We start from the raw sequence: 15,625 nt of genomic DNA, 5'->3' as shown, positions 1-15,625 counted from the left end.
AGTGCTGTGCCCACCACCGAGGGCACAATACTGACCAAGATCTGCTTAGAGCACATTTTGCCCAGCACCCAAACCTGCCGGACAACAAAATCATACACCCACAGGGACTGAATGAAACACTGCCACCCAACCTCGTGATCAGCCAGAATACTTAGCCCAAAAAGCATCCCCTGATGAATTGCACTTTGATTTGCGATAGAAACCTCATAAACCGGTTGATTGCAAACAGGTGAATGACAGAACTACGAGGCCAGACTAATGGCAGATTGTGTGCTCTTCGAATGACACTAGCATAATGTATAACATTTTAATGCTGCCCAAGTGCAGACAGTGATAGTGGCAATGCCACTCCTCTGGATTAGTTCACTTCTGCCTGGAGGGAAACATGCCTCTTCTCAGCGCCAGTGGACCTGCAGTCATTCCAAACAAAGGATTGCTTGCATGCAGCCTCACACGTCTTTCTACGTGATACTACTTTGTACTGACATGGACTTACTGCTGTACTGTTTTGCCTCTAATTCTTGTATTCTTTACAATCAGCAACTTGTAAGATTCCTTCCTATTCTCCTTTTCTTATAGGACCCTTTCAGTCTTTCTGCAATGCCACAGACCCAATCGTACTGAAGGACTTTAGTCTACAGTCCTTCAGGTTCTCAGCTTTTAACTGTTTCTTAGGGGCCGATTCACAGAACTAACATAAGACAAAATCCTAAACTTACTACTTTTGGTATTCACAGAAGTTAGGATTTTGTCTTAAGTTTGTTTTAAGACAAACTTAAGACAGACTTAAGAGAGACTTAAGACAGACTTAAGACAGACTTAAGACAAACTTAAGACAAACTTAAGACAGAATTAAGACAGACTTAAGACAAACTTAAGACAAAATCCTAACTTAAGTCTGTTTTAATGATGAGCCATGAATAGCTGGTGGGTCGAAACATTGTTGATCAACATGACATTAACGGTAGGAACCGTAAGTCCAGACAAGACAGAAGGAAGGACCTTGAATGAGCCCCGCCAGTCATTGTTTTGCCCCTTTGTGTCTTATATTGCCTTCTGATGGTAATTAAAAACACGTTTTTGAAACTACATCCTTGTCACTCTGTGATCACTTTGAGCACACAACGTTTTATTAGGGGTTTACATCTATAGGCTCGTTGTTATTTAAAACCCTGAACACGGTGGTTGAAGCTGCACATTCATATGATTATCTGCATTAATTAGTATATGGATATTGTTTCCTGACAAGTTGGTATACATAGATGATACCAGAGAACCATTGGCGCGCCTCTTCGATCAGTCCATCCCACACTGATTGCATCCTCACGAAGGGCCGTATTACGAGTTTGGCAGTGCAGGAGCGGGACCACCCGCACCACCAAACACATGTTAGAACCTCTTGCCATATTAGGAGTTTTCTCCTGTCTGGCGGGCGGTTTTTTGGTGTTCCCCAGGCAGTGCATATGCAATAGGCGTAGCAATGGGAGCATCAAAACCAGTACCTGCACTGCTGCAGTCCATGCCGTGCAGGTACTGTGGGGTGCATGCACACAGGGGGGCACAACATGTGCCCCCTGCATGCACCCCATGGTGCAGAGGCACAAGGGGGCCCTGTAGGGCCCCCTTTGTTTTCTCACCGCCACACTTTTCATGGCAGTCGTACTGCTATGAAAAGTGTGGCCGTGAGGAAACTCGTAATGTGCTTTGCCCTGCCAAGTATATTGTGGCCTCAAGACCTCCATGCCAAATCCAGGGAGCTTTTATCCCTGGCAGTTTCAGTGGACCTACGGTGGTCCGGCCGCCCTGGTCGTAATATGGCAGTCAAAAGACCACCACTGCTGCGCCCCCGCAAGAATGGCAGTCCGTGGACTGCCAGACTCCCAATAAGGCCCTAAGACTCTAGCATGCAGACCATACCCCCTCCAGTGGAAGACATTTTCTGGTTATCATGGCATACTAGCATTCTTGGCCGTACTCCTAATTGTTATTGAATCAAAGCAATTAATTACGGTGCACCTTAACTCTTCATTGACTGACTGACTCACCTCACCCAGCCACTTACTCACTAATGTACTCAACCTTCAGTACAGGGTATAGGAAGAACTGAGCTACCTGTGGGTGAGAGGCTTATAGTAACCCTGCACAAAGAGCTTTGAGGGACACAAGGTGTGAAGCAGATAGTTCAGAACTCATTCAAACACAACCACAGAGTCTCACATTAACAACACCAGCATAGCTGAGCACACGTCTAACCCAATCTAGAACCCAACATCAGCAATGCCTCAAGATGCCCCGCACTGACAAACCATCATGCAGAAATGATCAGTAGTCATTGGGGTAATTGCTTCTGCTCAGATAAACACTGCCCTAGTGCCAAGGAACTCATAACTAGGCCTGAATGTTTACAGGCAATGGATACTTACAGGAAAATCTCCAGGCTGATACCCAGGCATGTTCATTCCGCCCTGGAAATGACAGGAATGCATTGGTAACATATTACACACACACATTTTTGTCCTAAATCAGTAACACAACTTAACCTAGAACATGCTCATGAAAGGCTTCATAACCTTAGAACAATATAGGAAACTCATTTTGGAACACTGCAGGTGTGGAGCAGTTCAGTAACTGCCTATGTGACCATCTATGGCTGGTTTGACCACTCGGTCACTGCCCATTTCATTCTGCCTTGTCGCTGCCTATATGCTGCTATTTTTTAGCTGACCTTGTGAATCTTTCAGGTCATTGCAACTCCTCACATGCTTTGTCACTTCTACGGTGACGCTTATTGTGTGCAGCTCATGTCACTGCTTGTGTTTGACTCCTTTTTTGATATGCCTGTATGCAGTTTCTTTGCTGCCACGTGTGTGCAAATGCATTGTCACTGCATGCGTTGCTTCTCTGCTATAGGTGGCCTGGATGGAGAGGTAGCTGGTTGCCCCATTTAGGTATTTGACCCAAGAGGTGTGTTCTATGGGGAGGAGCTTAGGCCCTATTGGCCGCTTTGAGGGTGGGAGGAGACGTGGCAGGTTGAACGGAGTGGACGCTGTCAGTTTGCGACTCACTTTTCCACCTATATCTTGTCCAACCTCCCACCCTATGTACTATGATTCAACCTGTATGGGTTAATTTTTTTTTAGGACATGTATTAGAAGTTCCTTTGCGTTACAGGGCAAATTACACAAGATTCGATTTAATGAACTATTATCTTTTTTATGTGACAGGTCTTCCAGGTAGACAGGCAGTGGATGTTTTCTTGATTTTTAGTGTTTGTTTCAGAAAAAAAAGAAAGGTAGGACTTTTTTCAGTGTTGACATGCCAGCCGGTTCAGATGGTCGGCTTTAGCATATAAATAGGTCCAGATGATTTACCAGGAGGTCAGCAAGAGGGGTTATGCACTTGCTCTGTGTCCCTTTCAACGGTCTATACATGTATTGCATTATATTGTAGCATTTATATAGCACTTACTACCTCTATGTGGGTCACTGAAGCGCTTGCCTACATGGTTAGCACACTACACTGTGTAGGGTGTCTGTGGTTGGAAGGATGTTGTCTTTGTTTTGATCCTATGTGGGAAGTGTTTCCATGTTGTGAGTGATGGCCACAGAGGTGAGGTTATTGTGTTATGGGATGAGGGGCTTAGCAGTGTTATGTATGATGAAGTGTGAGAGACAGACAAGCAGTTGTATGATTTTCAGTATTCTGGTAGGTTTGAACAGCTTTGAAGTTCCCTTTATGATTTTAATATGATATAATCAGCTTAGCTGGTTACTGCACCGGGCTTTCCAATCTGATATTTTGTGTATACTTGTGATTTTGAATTGGCATGGTTGGAGGGAGTAAGAAGTGGAGAGATCTGTTGGAATGGGCATTTTTGTTATCATCCCATATCTGAGTGTCTTTGTGAGATGTAAAGAAGTGGTCAGATTGCATAGAGATGTGTTAAAGTCCTCTGCATTGGCCCACAGTGAGTGACAGACTATAGCCATACACACTAGTCAGGAGCAACGAACCATAGCTTCCACTATAAACTCAGACCTAAGATAGATTACTCTAATCCCAGGCAATCAAGACAGGAAGAGCGAGTCTAATAGAGCACTGAAATGCTTGCTGCATAAATGCAGATCGGCAGCTAAACATGCCACTGATATGGCTGACCATATTTTGTCAGATGATTTAGACATAGTAGTCCTAACAGAGACTACTAAATGACTGCTAAATGACTCTTATACACAACTATTAGATATCTTAGCTCCATCAAACTACAACATCATAAGATTAGAATGCACATTAAGAAAAGGTGGGTGGGATTGCATGCATTCGCCAATCAAACTCACAAATCAAACCTTTCCAAACTGAGAAGTTACCCTCCTATGAATATAAATCGGAGTTGAAGCCTTCATAAGGGGCAGATTTCTGACCAAGCTACACATTATCTTCAACCCTCCTGTAGCCAACCAGATGCTCACTGTGCAACTAATGGAAAGAATCAAAGTTCCCCTTTTTAGACATGGCCGCCCCCACTTTTTGCCTGGTAAATGATGTGCCTTTGACTGAAAGTGCACTGGGTTCCTGCTAAACAGGCCAGAGGTACCAGAGATCTTTCCCAAAACTGTACAATTGGTCCCCCAACCTGTAAAACCTTTAGCACCCTCTGTAAGTCCTGGTACCTAGGGCTTGAGGTAATAAAGAGGGCCCCTAAGGGCTGCAGCACAAATTGTGCCACCCTAAGGGACCCCTCACCAAACACATGCAAAACTGTCAGTGCAGGCTACGTGTCTTGGTGCAGACAAAAGTGAAAACACAACACAGCACACAGCCCTGTGTGCCATGTCTCCTACTTGCCAGGAAGCAACAGTTTTTCCATGAGAGGCTTCCCCTTCTAATCATCTCCTTGTAAAGGATACATAAGGAATCGGGCTGATTGACCCCCGATGTTCATCTGCCTTGGATTGATACCTCTTGGTCTTCTACGGGTGCCTAGATTTGATTCAATCCTCTTCCCCCTCCCACCCCATTGGGTTCTGCCTGGGACCTCGGCATTCACCTCGCTTGGACTCATGACCCACCTACTCGCATTTACCTATCCGGATGACCCGATCCGGACTTGCTACCATGCCAGCAGTCTCAATATAAACTTGTGTAATCTTGTCCTGATGATGACCTGAAATAGCCCAGGTCGAAACGCAGTCGATACAGTACAGCATTCCTATGGCTTCTATGGCTCATACCATGTTTCAAATTAATATTTGCGTCACTGCTCATGTTCTGTACCATTTGTAATCATGCCTTTGACTCTGTCACCATCTCACATGCCTCACTTGTGCGGTTTCACCCTTTCATGGGCACTATATGTCCACCTTTGTGATTACACCCATATCAAACAAAGAGTAGTGCTTTCTGAAAACACCTTTCCACTACAACATCGAATACAGATTGTGGTATTCAATCTTGCTGTCTCTCCCTTTTTTGTCTCTTTACATTTTCTTAATTGTCCTTCAAATATTACATGCTGAGACGTTGTTTGTTATCACGTCTCCTACCACTGCACGTGATACTTGTAAGTCACCCCTACAGCAGGCCTGACAGCCCTAAGGCAGGGTGCCTAGTACTACACGTGAGGGCATAACTGCTTGACCAGATATGCCCCGGTGCTGGTCAGTTCCATTACTACCAGTACAAATGACCAGGGCAGTCATTTTAAAACATATGCTGGACTCAGGTGAAAACGAGTTCTCCAGCTACATGATGGTTTTCCTGAAAATAGGGATGTTTGGTATCAAACATCTCATATTGGTAAACCCACACTGATGCCAGTGTCAGATGTACCAATACATGCACTCAGAGGGCACCTTAGAGGTGCCCCCTGAAAACCCACCAGCCTCTGCCTTGCAGACTGATTTCTGCCAGCCTGCCACCCGAGACGCTGTTCTGACCTCCTAGGGTGACAGCTTTGCTCTCAGGAGACCCAGAGCAAAAGCCTGTCAGGGAAGAGGGTGTAACAGCCTCTCCCACAGGATGATCTGCTGATTGGCCTCCTTGGACCGGCAACCTTCAAAGAAGCTGCCACCTTTGGAAAGCAAATCCGGCTCCTCTCAAAGGAGAGGAAGTCGCCGCCCATGTCCAGAACCCCCTTGGAACCTGGACGGATGGGAAAATCAGCAAGACAGGTAGGCATGCCACCTCCAGGCTAGTACCACCCCTATTGTGGGCTACAATGAGATGGACACGTTTTTTCAGAAGTAGCCATCTTTGTGATGGAGGTGTAGTGACCCCAAGGGTCAGTAGCCCATTGGCTACTACCCTACACTCCCCTAACGCCTCTAAATTCAGTATTTAGGGGAGTCCCTGTCGCCAGGGAAGCAGATCCTGATGACCTACAAAAAAGGACAAGAAGAGCCACAAAAGCAGAAAACTGAAGAGAGCACCTGACTTGACCCTAGACCTGCTGGCCTGTCTGTCATTCTCCGTCAGACCTGTGCCTAAGATGACTCATCCTGCAGCTGAGTGCCTCCTAAACCTGGGAGAATTGCCTGCCTTCAAGAAAGACCAAGACCTCTCGTGAACAGCAGACCTGTTCTAAAGAACCCCACAGGATTAGCCTCTGAGGCCTCCGGAACCTCCAAAACCAGACACCCGAAACCACCACTGCACCCGCCACCTCTGGCCCGAGCTGAAGTGGGCCACCAGTGCCAACAAGGTTCTCCAGCCCTCCAGAGCTTAGTCCATCATGGTCTCACCCCTCGTGAACTCCAGACGTCGCCTGAAGCCTCTGCACACAAGCCCCTCAACCGCGACTGCTCTCGGTAAGAGATACCCAATGCCTAAAGACACCTCTGCATTCGTTGCCCCTGGGCCATGGAGAGGAGGACCCCAGGTGTCCCAACATCCCTGAACATCACAAGCCTCAAACCCTCCTATTGGTTCAACCCGAATGCTAGAACCTGCAGCCTCTTTTTACAGAGACCGATCCCCTTTGAAACCTACTAGGCTCCCTATGCTGATTTGCACCCTGCACCGGCTGCCCTTGTGTCACTGGTGGTGTACTCACTGGTGCTGCCTTGGACCTTGCCCACCACTCACCTCAACTCCGGTAGATTGGTCCAGTAAGCCGATGTACTGTACCTGTTTGCAAAACTTGTTCTTCCTTCCATAGGATTATATTGCAGAACTTGAAAATTGCACTGTGTCCACCTTTTTAAAGTAAAAAGAATTTATCTTCGAAAACGTACTTACCTGAACAATTTTTCTCTGATGTCTAAACATATATAAAGATACTTGCTATTTTTATTAATTGGTGCGGATCTCCTTCTTGAGTCATTAAGTCATTTATTGATCATTGTGTGTATTTGAAAATGTCTTGCACTCCTCTGTGTTGAGCTAAAGGCTGTTTGACCACACTACCGCCTAACAGAGCAATTCGGGATTGCATAGCACGGCATGTCCACTCATTATTTTTTTAAAAATATCTTTATTTGCAATTTTTTGCAGTCAGAAAAAAAAGTTAAACTTGTTTCAATCTCACTGTTAATAGAGTATACATATAACATCAGGGGTCAATTGGTTACATCAAACATGTTAATTGGTGCCGGTTTCTTTTTTGAGATAAAGCAAGGTGAACTTAATATCATTTCTGTATGATAAGACAATGGTTGCTTATTGTGACCTCTTTACACTGCACCTCGTTTGAGTATCCATAAGGGAAGCCCTGTCCACTCATAAGGACACCCCTGGACTCTTTACACCGTATATCAACTTATTGATATATCACATATAAAGCCAGCTTCCTACACCTTGTGACACCTGAACGCAATCTTCTAGGTGACTTCAACCTACATTAAAATGAAATCAAGGAACCACATGTGAACACACTAAAAGCTTTCATCAAAGACCACAATCTGGTACAATCATGCATGGGATCAACACACAACAAAGGAGCAGCTCTGTACTTAATCATCTCCAAGTAGACAGAGTGCAAAAGGTCGTCAGTACTCTCCCCCTCCATAAAGGCAAACAATAAAGTCACCTTGAGCAAATTCAAGACCCTCAGTGAAAGTGAAATCCAAAAAACATCAATGAAGCCAACAACACATTTCAATGACCCAATACCATCTAAAATTATTAAAGACATAAGTCATATCTCTCTCTCCACTCTAGACTAAGATTCTCAACTCCTCCTTAACACAAGGATCAATCTCATAATGTCTTAAGACTGGTGAAGTGACGCCACTCCTGAAAAAACCGGATTCTGATTGTTAGAAATGGGGGTCTCTAGTTGGCAATGCTTTGCACCTTTGTCCAAGTAGGGACCCTTGCGTCTAGTCAGGGTAAGGGAGTTAAGCCCTTAGACCACCCCTGCTCCCTTGGTAGCTTGGCACGAGCAGGCAGGCGTGTCTCAGAGGTAGTGTGTAAAGCATTTGTGCATACAGTAATACAGTGAAAACACTACAAATGGACACCATGCCAGTTTAGAAAAATATCTAATCTTTATCTAAACAAAACAAGACCAAAATGACAACAATCCACAATACATATACCAAGATATCCTCAAAAATAGGTTATTCACACAAATAAAACATGTAGCAACAAATAACTCCACCTGGAGCTATCATGACGACATGAGAGATGAAAATCCAAAGTACGGCGCCGACCGCGAGGTGCGCGGCGCCGTGCGAGCGTCACACAGAACCCCAAAGAACAGTACCGTGGCAAACGATGAAATCAAAGATGGTGCACGGCATCAGGGTGGTGATGCTTCATTGATGTTGGGCTGTCTCCGTTCCTTACGACCACAGGGGAGGTGATGCTTCGCTTCCTTATGACCCTAGGGGAGGTGAGGCGTCAGTTCCTTACTGCGATGCAGAGAAGGTGTGGCGTCGGTTGCTTACTGGTGTTTGGGAGGTGAGGCGTAGGTTCCTTACTATTGCCGGGGAGGTGATGTCGCAGTGGCGGCGAGGCGATGGTTCCTTATTGCGGTGTGGTGTCGATGGGTTCAGGAGCTCACCCACATCAGGTATTGGCTCCACGATGATGAAGCACCAGCATCGGTGAAGTTGGGGCTGCGGTGCAACTTGGGGTGGTGCATCGTGGGCATCATGAGTGGTGCCCTTGGTTCTGGTGCAGGTAGCGGTCTTGGTGATGGCTTCGGAGTCGATATGGCACTGTGTCGGGGCTGCGGTGTAAGTCGGGGCAGTGCATCGTGCTCTTCACGAGCGGTGCCCACGGCTTCATTGCAGGTTGCGGTGTCGCTCACCGGCGTCGGTGTTGCAATTTCCCTCTGTGGCAGCTGAAACAGCAGTTTGAGATGCAGGAAGACAGAGGGGATGAATTCTTTGCGACCCTGAGACACCAGAACAGGAGGCAAGCTCTACTTCAAGCCCTTGGAGATCTTCTTCAAGCAAGATACACAGCACACAGCAAAGTCCATGTCCTCTGCTTGGTAGAAAGCGCCACTGAATGCCAACCCCAGACAGCACACAGCAAAGGGGCAGTACTTCTCCTTCTGTTTTCCCAGCTCTTCTCCTTGGCAGAGGTTCCTCTTGAGTCCAGAGGTTTTCTAAAGTTCTGGGGTCTGGGCCCCAATATTTATTCAGCATTTCTCTTTGTTCTCTTGTGGTAGAGAGGCTCTGTGATCAGTCAAAACCAGTTCTGTTCTCCTCTTTGTTCCAACTTCCTGGCATGAGGTGGAGACAGAATTGTGTAAGGCAGACCAGGCCCATTCAGGTTCCAGGAAAATCTATTCCCCCTACTCTAATTGCAGCCCATGTCTATTAAGCCCATCCGTGACTCATCCAGGAATGGCAGGACATACCTCAACCCCCCCAGTGTCTGTCTAGAGTGAATGCACATCCCCAGCCCCTGTCACTCCGAAGCCAGGTAGTCAATCCACAAACCAGCAGAGGCACAAAGGATGGCTAAGCAAGTAGACACCTACTTTCTAAAAGTGGTATTTTCAAACACACAATATAAAAATCCTCTTTACTAAAAGATGCATTTTTATATTCTGAGTTCAGGCATACTAAACTCCATCTTTCTATCTTGCCCCAATGGGAAGTTATACATATAAGATGTTATAAGTAAACTCCCATTCTATCCTAGTGGACAGATAGCCTTTCAATACTGAATAACGAAATACACTGTAGTTCACTATTAGGACATGTCACACACATCAGTACATGTCCTACCTTTCACATACACTGCACCCTGCCTACAGGGGTACCTTGGCCCTACCTTAGGGGTGACTCACATGTAATAAAAGGGAAGGTTAGGGCCTGGCAAGTGGGTGTACTTGCCAGGTTGATATGGCAGTAGAGACTGCGCGCAGACACTGCAGTCTCAGGTCTGAGACCCCTTTGAAAGGGTGTTTGTGTGGGTGGCACAATCAGTGCTGCAGGCCCACTAGCAGCATTTGATTCACACGCACTGTACTAGGGACCTAGTATTAAGTCAAACAAGCCAATCATAGAAACATCAATTCATATTAACAATTCATAGAGGAAGCACTTGCACTTTGGCACTGATCAGCAGTGGCAAAGTGCCCAAAGCATCTAGACCAGCAAAAACAAAACTCAGCACACAGCAAAAATACAGGAGGCAGAGGCAAAAAGATAGAGGAAAGCCATGACAAGGATGCCAGGTCTAACACGGATCCATAAGACCCAAATAATATCTGTCTGATTTCCATCATACGGTTCCTTGTGAAACTGCTGGAATAATGTGTACACGACCAACTATGCCAACACAGTGGACAGTTTAGTCTATTAGACAGGTGCCAATCAGGCTTCCGACCAGGGCACAACACGGAAACAGTCAGTGTATATATTATGGATGATGCTCTGAAACTACACAACCAAAACGACTCATGCATCCTGGACATGTCCTCAGCATTCGACAATTCCGACACAACAAGCTCCTAGCAAATAACATAACATACAATTCATGAACAGAGAGGCAACAATAGCAACAAGACAATGAGAGAAAAGAATTCAAATAGTTATTAGTGTTTTCGGAAGACGTGGTGCCAAACCCTAAGGTGAACAAAGTAGGTTTAACATGCCCCTGATGAAGCCCTGTTGAGGGTGAAACGCGTTGGCTGTGCATGTTTTGAATCCACATATTAAAGGGGGATACAGCTTCAACACTGAAGGCTCAAGAAATAGTTTTCTCTCATTGACTTGTTTCTATTGTTGCCTCTCTGTTCATGAATTGTTTGTTATATTGTATGGTCTATGAGCAGTGGACCATTGAGGTGGGCAACATTACTGTTAGTTATTCAATTTTACAATAGTGTGAGCGATTAGGCAGTGTGGCCTCGTATCCCTTGGCTGCTTGATGCAATTTGAGTTTACATAACATAACACGTGTATTTGTAAAGCGCACGTTCTTCCTAGGGTATCTTGGCGCTGAATAGCAGATGTTTATTATTACCCAACTCAATGTTACTCATTTTATCGACCTCAGAAGGATGAAATGCTAAGTGGACCTACCAGGATTTTTGAACCTGTGATCATGAGGTCGAACACAGGCCTCTACCATGGACACATTAGTCCACTGAGCCACCAGACACGGCTAACGTCTACAAAACAGAATGGGGCTGGCAGGAAATGTGCTGACATCATTTTCCTCCTTTCTCTGGAACTGATCACAGAGAATCAAGCTGAATAACACAGTATTAAATCCCTTCCAGTCTCAAATGGGGTTTCACAAGGATCCACCTTACCCCCAACTATGTTCAACCTATACAAAGAACCACTGACAGAAATCCACAAAGAAGCAAACATATCTTATCACATGTACGCAGATGACACACTGCTGTACCTAAAGATAACAACTCTGAAAGATATTAGAACTCAACACACACTCATGGAAACACAACAGGGCTGGCACAAAAAGACCCAAAATTCAATGTACTAAAACCTGAATTCTTACTTCTAGCCCCACCACACAGCTCTCCACTAGTCAAAGAATGGATCAGTAACTTATCTGCACTCAACTGCAAACCAGTCATCAGAGAGTCAACGAAATCACTTGGAATAATGCTAGACCAAAACCTTATTATGCAAGCACACGTCAGTGCAACCCCAAGAGTTGCCGTTTTCCAAATTAATCTTCTCAAGAAGATAAAACATTTCTTAACACCACCAGACTTCAAAAGAGAAGTGCAATACCTAGTCATCTCCAGACTGCAATACAGGTGTGCAACTTTAACAGAACTGCCCAAAGCAAGGACTGCTCCACTCAAGACTTCGCTTAACGCTGTGGCTAGACTGATTACAGAATCAAGACGCTATGACAACAACACTCCTGTGCTGAACTCACTACACAGGCTCCCTTTCGAGGCAAAGATTTAACTGAAGATAGCTTTGATTACACACAAAGCCTTACAACCACAACACTCCCTTATACCTGGCTCAGAAGCCCTCTATCTCTGGAGGCACCCAGTACTCTAAGGAGCGTGGGCTCTAAGCTGCTAAAACCCTGGAAGTTTAGAAAAAAGATGCTTATGAGCGCACATTCTCGGGGTCAGCACCAATAATCAGGAAACCTCTCTCATCTGAGGTGCAGGCTAATCCTTCTTCCTTATCCTTCAAGAAATAAGTCAAGATGACCTTAATGAACAGATTCCTCACCTAAATGACTGGACAAGGAACAAACACAATGTCATGATCTGATTATTTATGTTAAAAGACACAAACACTGCCCAACTGCCACGCTACCCTGAGCTGACAAACTGCGTCACCGGCAACAAACCTTCTCAGTTCCTACCTAATTTTACTAGCTATCTGATTATAAACCTGTGTAGTTGTATATTTAAGTACAGCACTCTGATACTCTAGGGTCATGTTCACACCACATAAAAACCTTTAAAGTAAATAAAAATCTCGTAAGTAATTCCATGCCTGTTCATTTGGTGGTCAGTTATTTTGTCTGCACCTTGCTGGTGATGGACAATCCTCATAGCAAATATGTCTTATGTGAATGTAGGAGGTATAAGTTAGAATTTGCTGTTGACCACTGCGCATTATGGTATTAGTATTGTTGTGGGACACAACTGTTATATACGCAAGTACATAACTATATAATGCCATGGCGAATCATAGGTCAGTCCTTCCTAGCTTACCTGCATACTCAAAGCAGTTTGCTGGCTGATTTGTTTCCAATTCATGGGTTGTAAGCTCAGGAATGCACTTGAGAGTGCAACTGTTTTCTGGTCTCTGTTGTCAGGAGGCAAGTGGTGCAGTTCCATAGGAAATAGCCATGTTTTCAACTATCTTCAGAAGTGTATATGCTCTTGGGTGCTTCTAGTGTTAGCTGGGAGTGTGTCCCAGAGCTAGGCAACTTGTACTGAGTAAGCAGTTACTCCTATTGATTTCTTATGGTAAGGTGGTATGATGATAAGTGGTATAAGCTTGGAGTGCATCGTTCTGCTTGGTGGTGGGATTGCTTTAGCTTAACTTGTGGGCAGTGGCAGCTGGCATGTACCAAGGGTAGTAATGCGGTGGGACACAAAATTAAGATGATAAAATGAAAATACACTTACCTTCCCAGCCAACTCCTATATCCAATCCTGGTGCTACTCTCACCAGCAGGAGAGCAGCGCTCTCAAGAGCACTGGAGGCCTGGACTTGCTCTCAACCCAGCTGTGTAAGACAGCTGGGTTAGAGAAGTTTAAAATGCTTATGACTGGCTGGCCGTTGCAAGACAGCCAGCCAAAGAGCCTAGCAAATTTTAAAGCACCCAGCTCCCTGCCCTGTCACTCAGTTTGGGATGGGTCAGTAGCTGAAAAATAAAATGGTAATAAATACACTTTCTTACCATTTTATTTTTCAGCTCTGGCCTGGGGCTTTTCTTTGTGGGGTGACGCTCCTCTGCTGAAACGAAGGAGCCGACCCTGCTTGTAGCTATAGCTGTCGTTTTCCTTGGGAGGCTCTGTGGACAATGCAGAGTGCCTTGAACATTACCCTTCTAGCTATAGGTAGCTAGTGGAGTGATTGTAGGACTGGAGTCAAGGGTCCTCTAGGGTGCAGATGGAGAAGAAGCTTTGCAGCAGCATTCTGGATGAGTTGCATTTTGCGAATGACGAATGCAGATGTGCCAAGGTATAGGCAGTTTGCATAGTCGAGCTTCGAGATTAACAGTGTGAAGATGGCTTGCAGTTTATGTTGGAATGCAAGGTATGGGAATATGTGACTGTTGGGCCGGGTCCCTCGCTGCAGGGTCGCCCCCAAACCTTTTGCCTTTACCTTCCACTTTTTTGCTTAATTTGTTTTTGTTGGCCTTAGGATTCTGAGCACCCTACCGCTGCTAACCAGTGCTAAAGTGCTTTTGCTCACTCTCCTAAACATGGTTTTATTGGGATATACCTAAGTAGCATATTTAATTTACTTGTATGTCCCTTGTAGAATGGTATACCATATATCCAAGGCCTGTGAATTAAATGTTACCAGTGGGCCTGCAGCACTCATTGTGCTACCCAATTAAGTAGCTCTCTAAAACATGTCCTAGGCCTGTCATTTTAACCTCAATGCAGTGTTACACTAAAGATTGATTTGCATATGGCTGGGTCCAAACTGAGGTGACATGGTGAGCAAAGGAACAATGGGTTGGGATGTTACTCCGAGCTATGGCCATTGGTTAGACAAATTGCAAGCATTCCTTCCATCACCTTTTGTGTGTTTCATGTACTGCCCTAAGTGGTATGGGTATGCCCATACGTGGGTCCAATGCTCACTGTGTCACTGGAAGCAAGTTGTACTTGGTTTATGAGCCCATAACTAGAGTGAAACTGTTCTTGGGTTGCTTGTGTTCCACGAAAGACCTGGCCCGGCAGTTTGGGCTGGACTGTTCCCATGAGGAGCAGGGTCAAGACTAATTTGAATATGGCTGGGTCCAAACTGAGGTAGCATGGTGAACAAATTAATGATTGCCAGTGGTTAGAAAAATTGCAAGCATGCCACCATGTATTGCCCTAAGTGGCATGGGTATGTCCAGACATGGGTCCCATGCTCACTGTGTCACTAGAACTAAGCAGTACCCGGCTGATGAGCCCATCACTAGGGCGAAACCGGCTCTGGGTTGCTCGTGTTCTGGTTAGTGCAGGACCTGGCCTGGCAGTTTGGGCTGGACTGTTCCCATGAGGAACAGGGTCAAGACTGATTTGCATATGGCTGGATGCAAACTGAGGTGGAATGGTAAGCACAGGAACAGCATTTGCCAGTGGTTAGACAAATTGCAAGCATCCCTCCCATCATCTTTTGTGTGTTTCATTCAGTGTTACACTGCCATGTTGACTTGACATTTTAAACCGCCTTGCCAAGCCTTTACTCTCCTTTTAATACATATAAGTCATCCCTAAGGAAGGCCCTAGGTGGTCTATAGGGTAGGATAATTAGAAGGTTGGACATGTACTTTTAAATTTTACATATCCTGGTAGTGAAAAATTCCTAAATTCGTTTTTCACTACTGTAAGGCCTATCACTCCCATAGGATAACACTGGGGATTCCTTATTACATTTAATAGGCTGCAATTCCTAATTAGGAGCAGGTAGATTTGTCATGTTTGGTACCTATGAAATTGTAATTCTAAACCCTCTTTAATGGTAAAGTTGGATTTTTTAAACTGCCT

General features: G+C 45.2%; 1 protein-coding gene across 4 annotated transcripts in view; it reads right to left on the bottom strand.

Annotated features, from left to right (window-relative positions):
• The window catches only part of LOC146797824 (galectin-4-like), a 190,031-nt gene that overhangs the window by 24,008 nt on the left and 150,398 nt on the right, over window positions 1–15,625 (bottom strand). For all 4 annotated transcript variants that reach the window (XM_085625016.1, XM_085625017.1, XM_085625015.1 and 1 more), the window contains one exon: window positions 2,424–2,465. In XM_085625016.1, the coding sequence (XP_085481142.1) occupies window positions 2,424–2,465 (42 nt within the window). The remainder of the gene's footprint in view (window positions 1–2,423; window positions 2,466–15,625) is intronic.

The sequence above is a fragment of the Triturus cristatus genome, chromosome 9, assembly GCF_964204655.1.
Source record: "Triturus cristatus chromosome 9, aTriCri1.1, whole genome shotgun sequence".
Lineage (NCBI taxonomy): Eukaryota > Metazoa > Chordata > Amphibia > Caudata > Salamandridae > Triturus > Triturus cristatus.
This window is presented reverse-complemented; position numbering and strand designations above follow the sequence as displayed.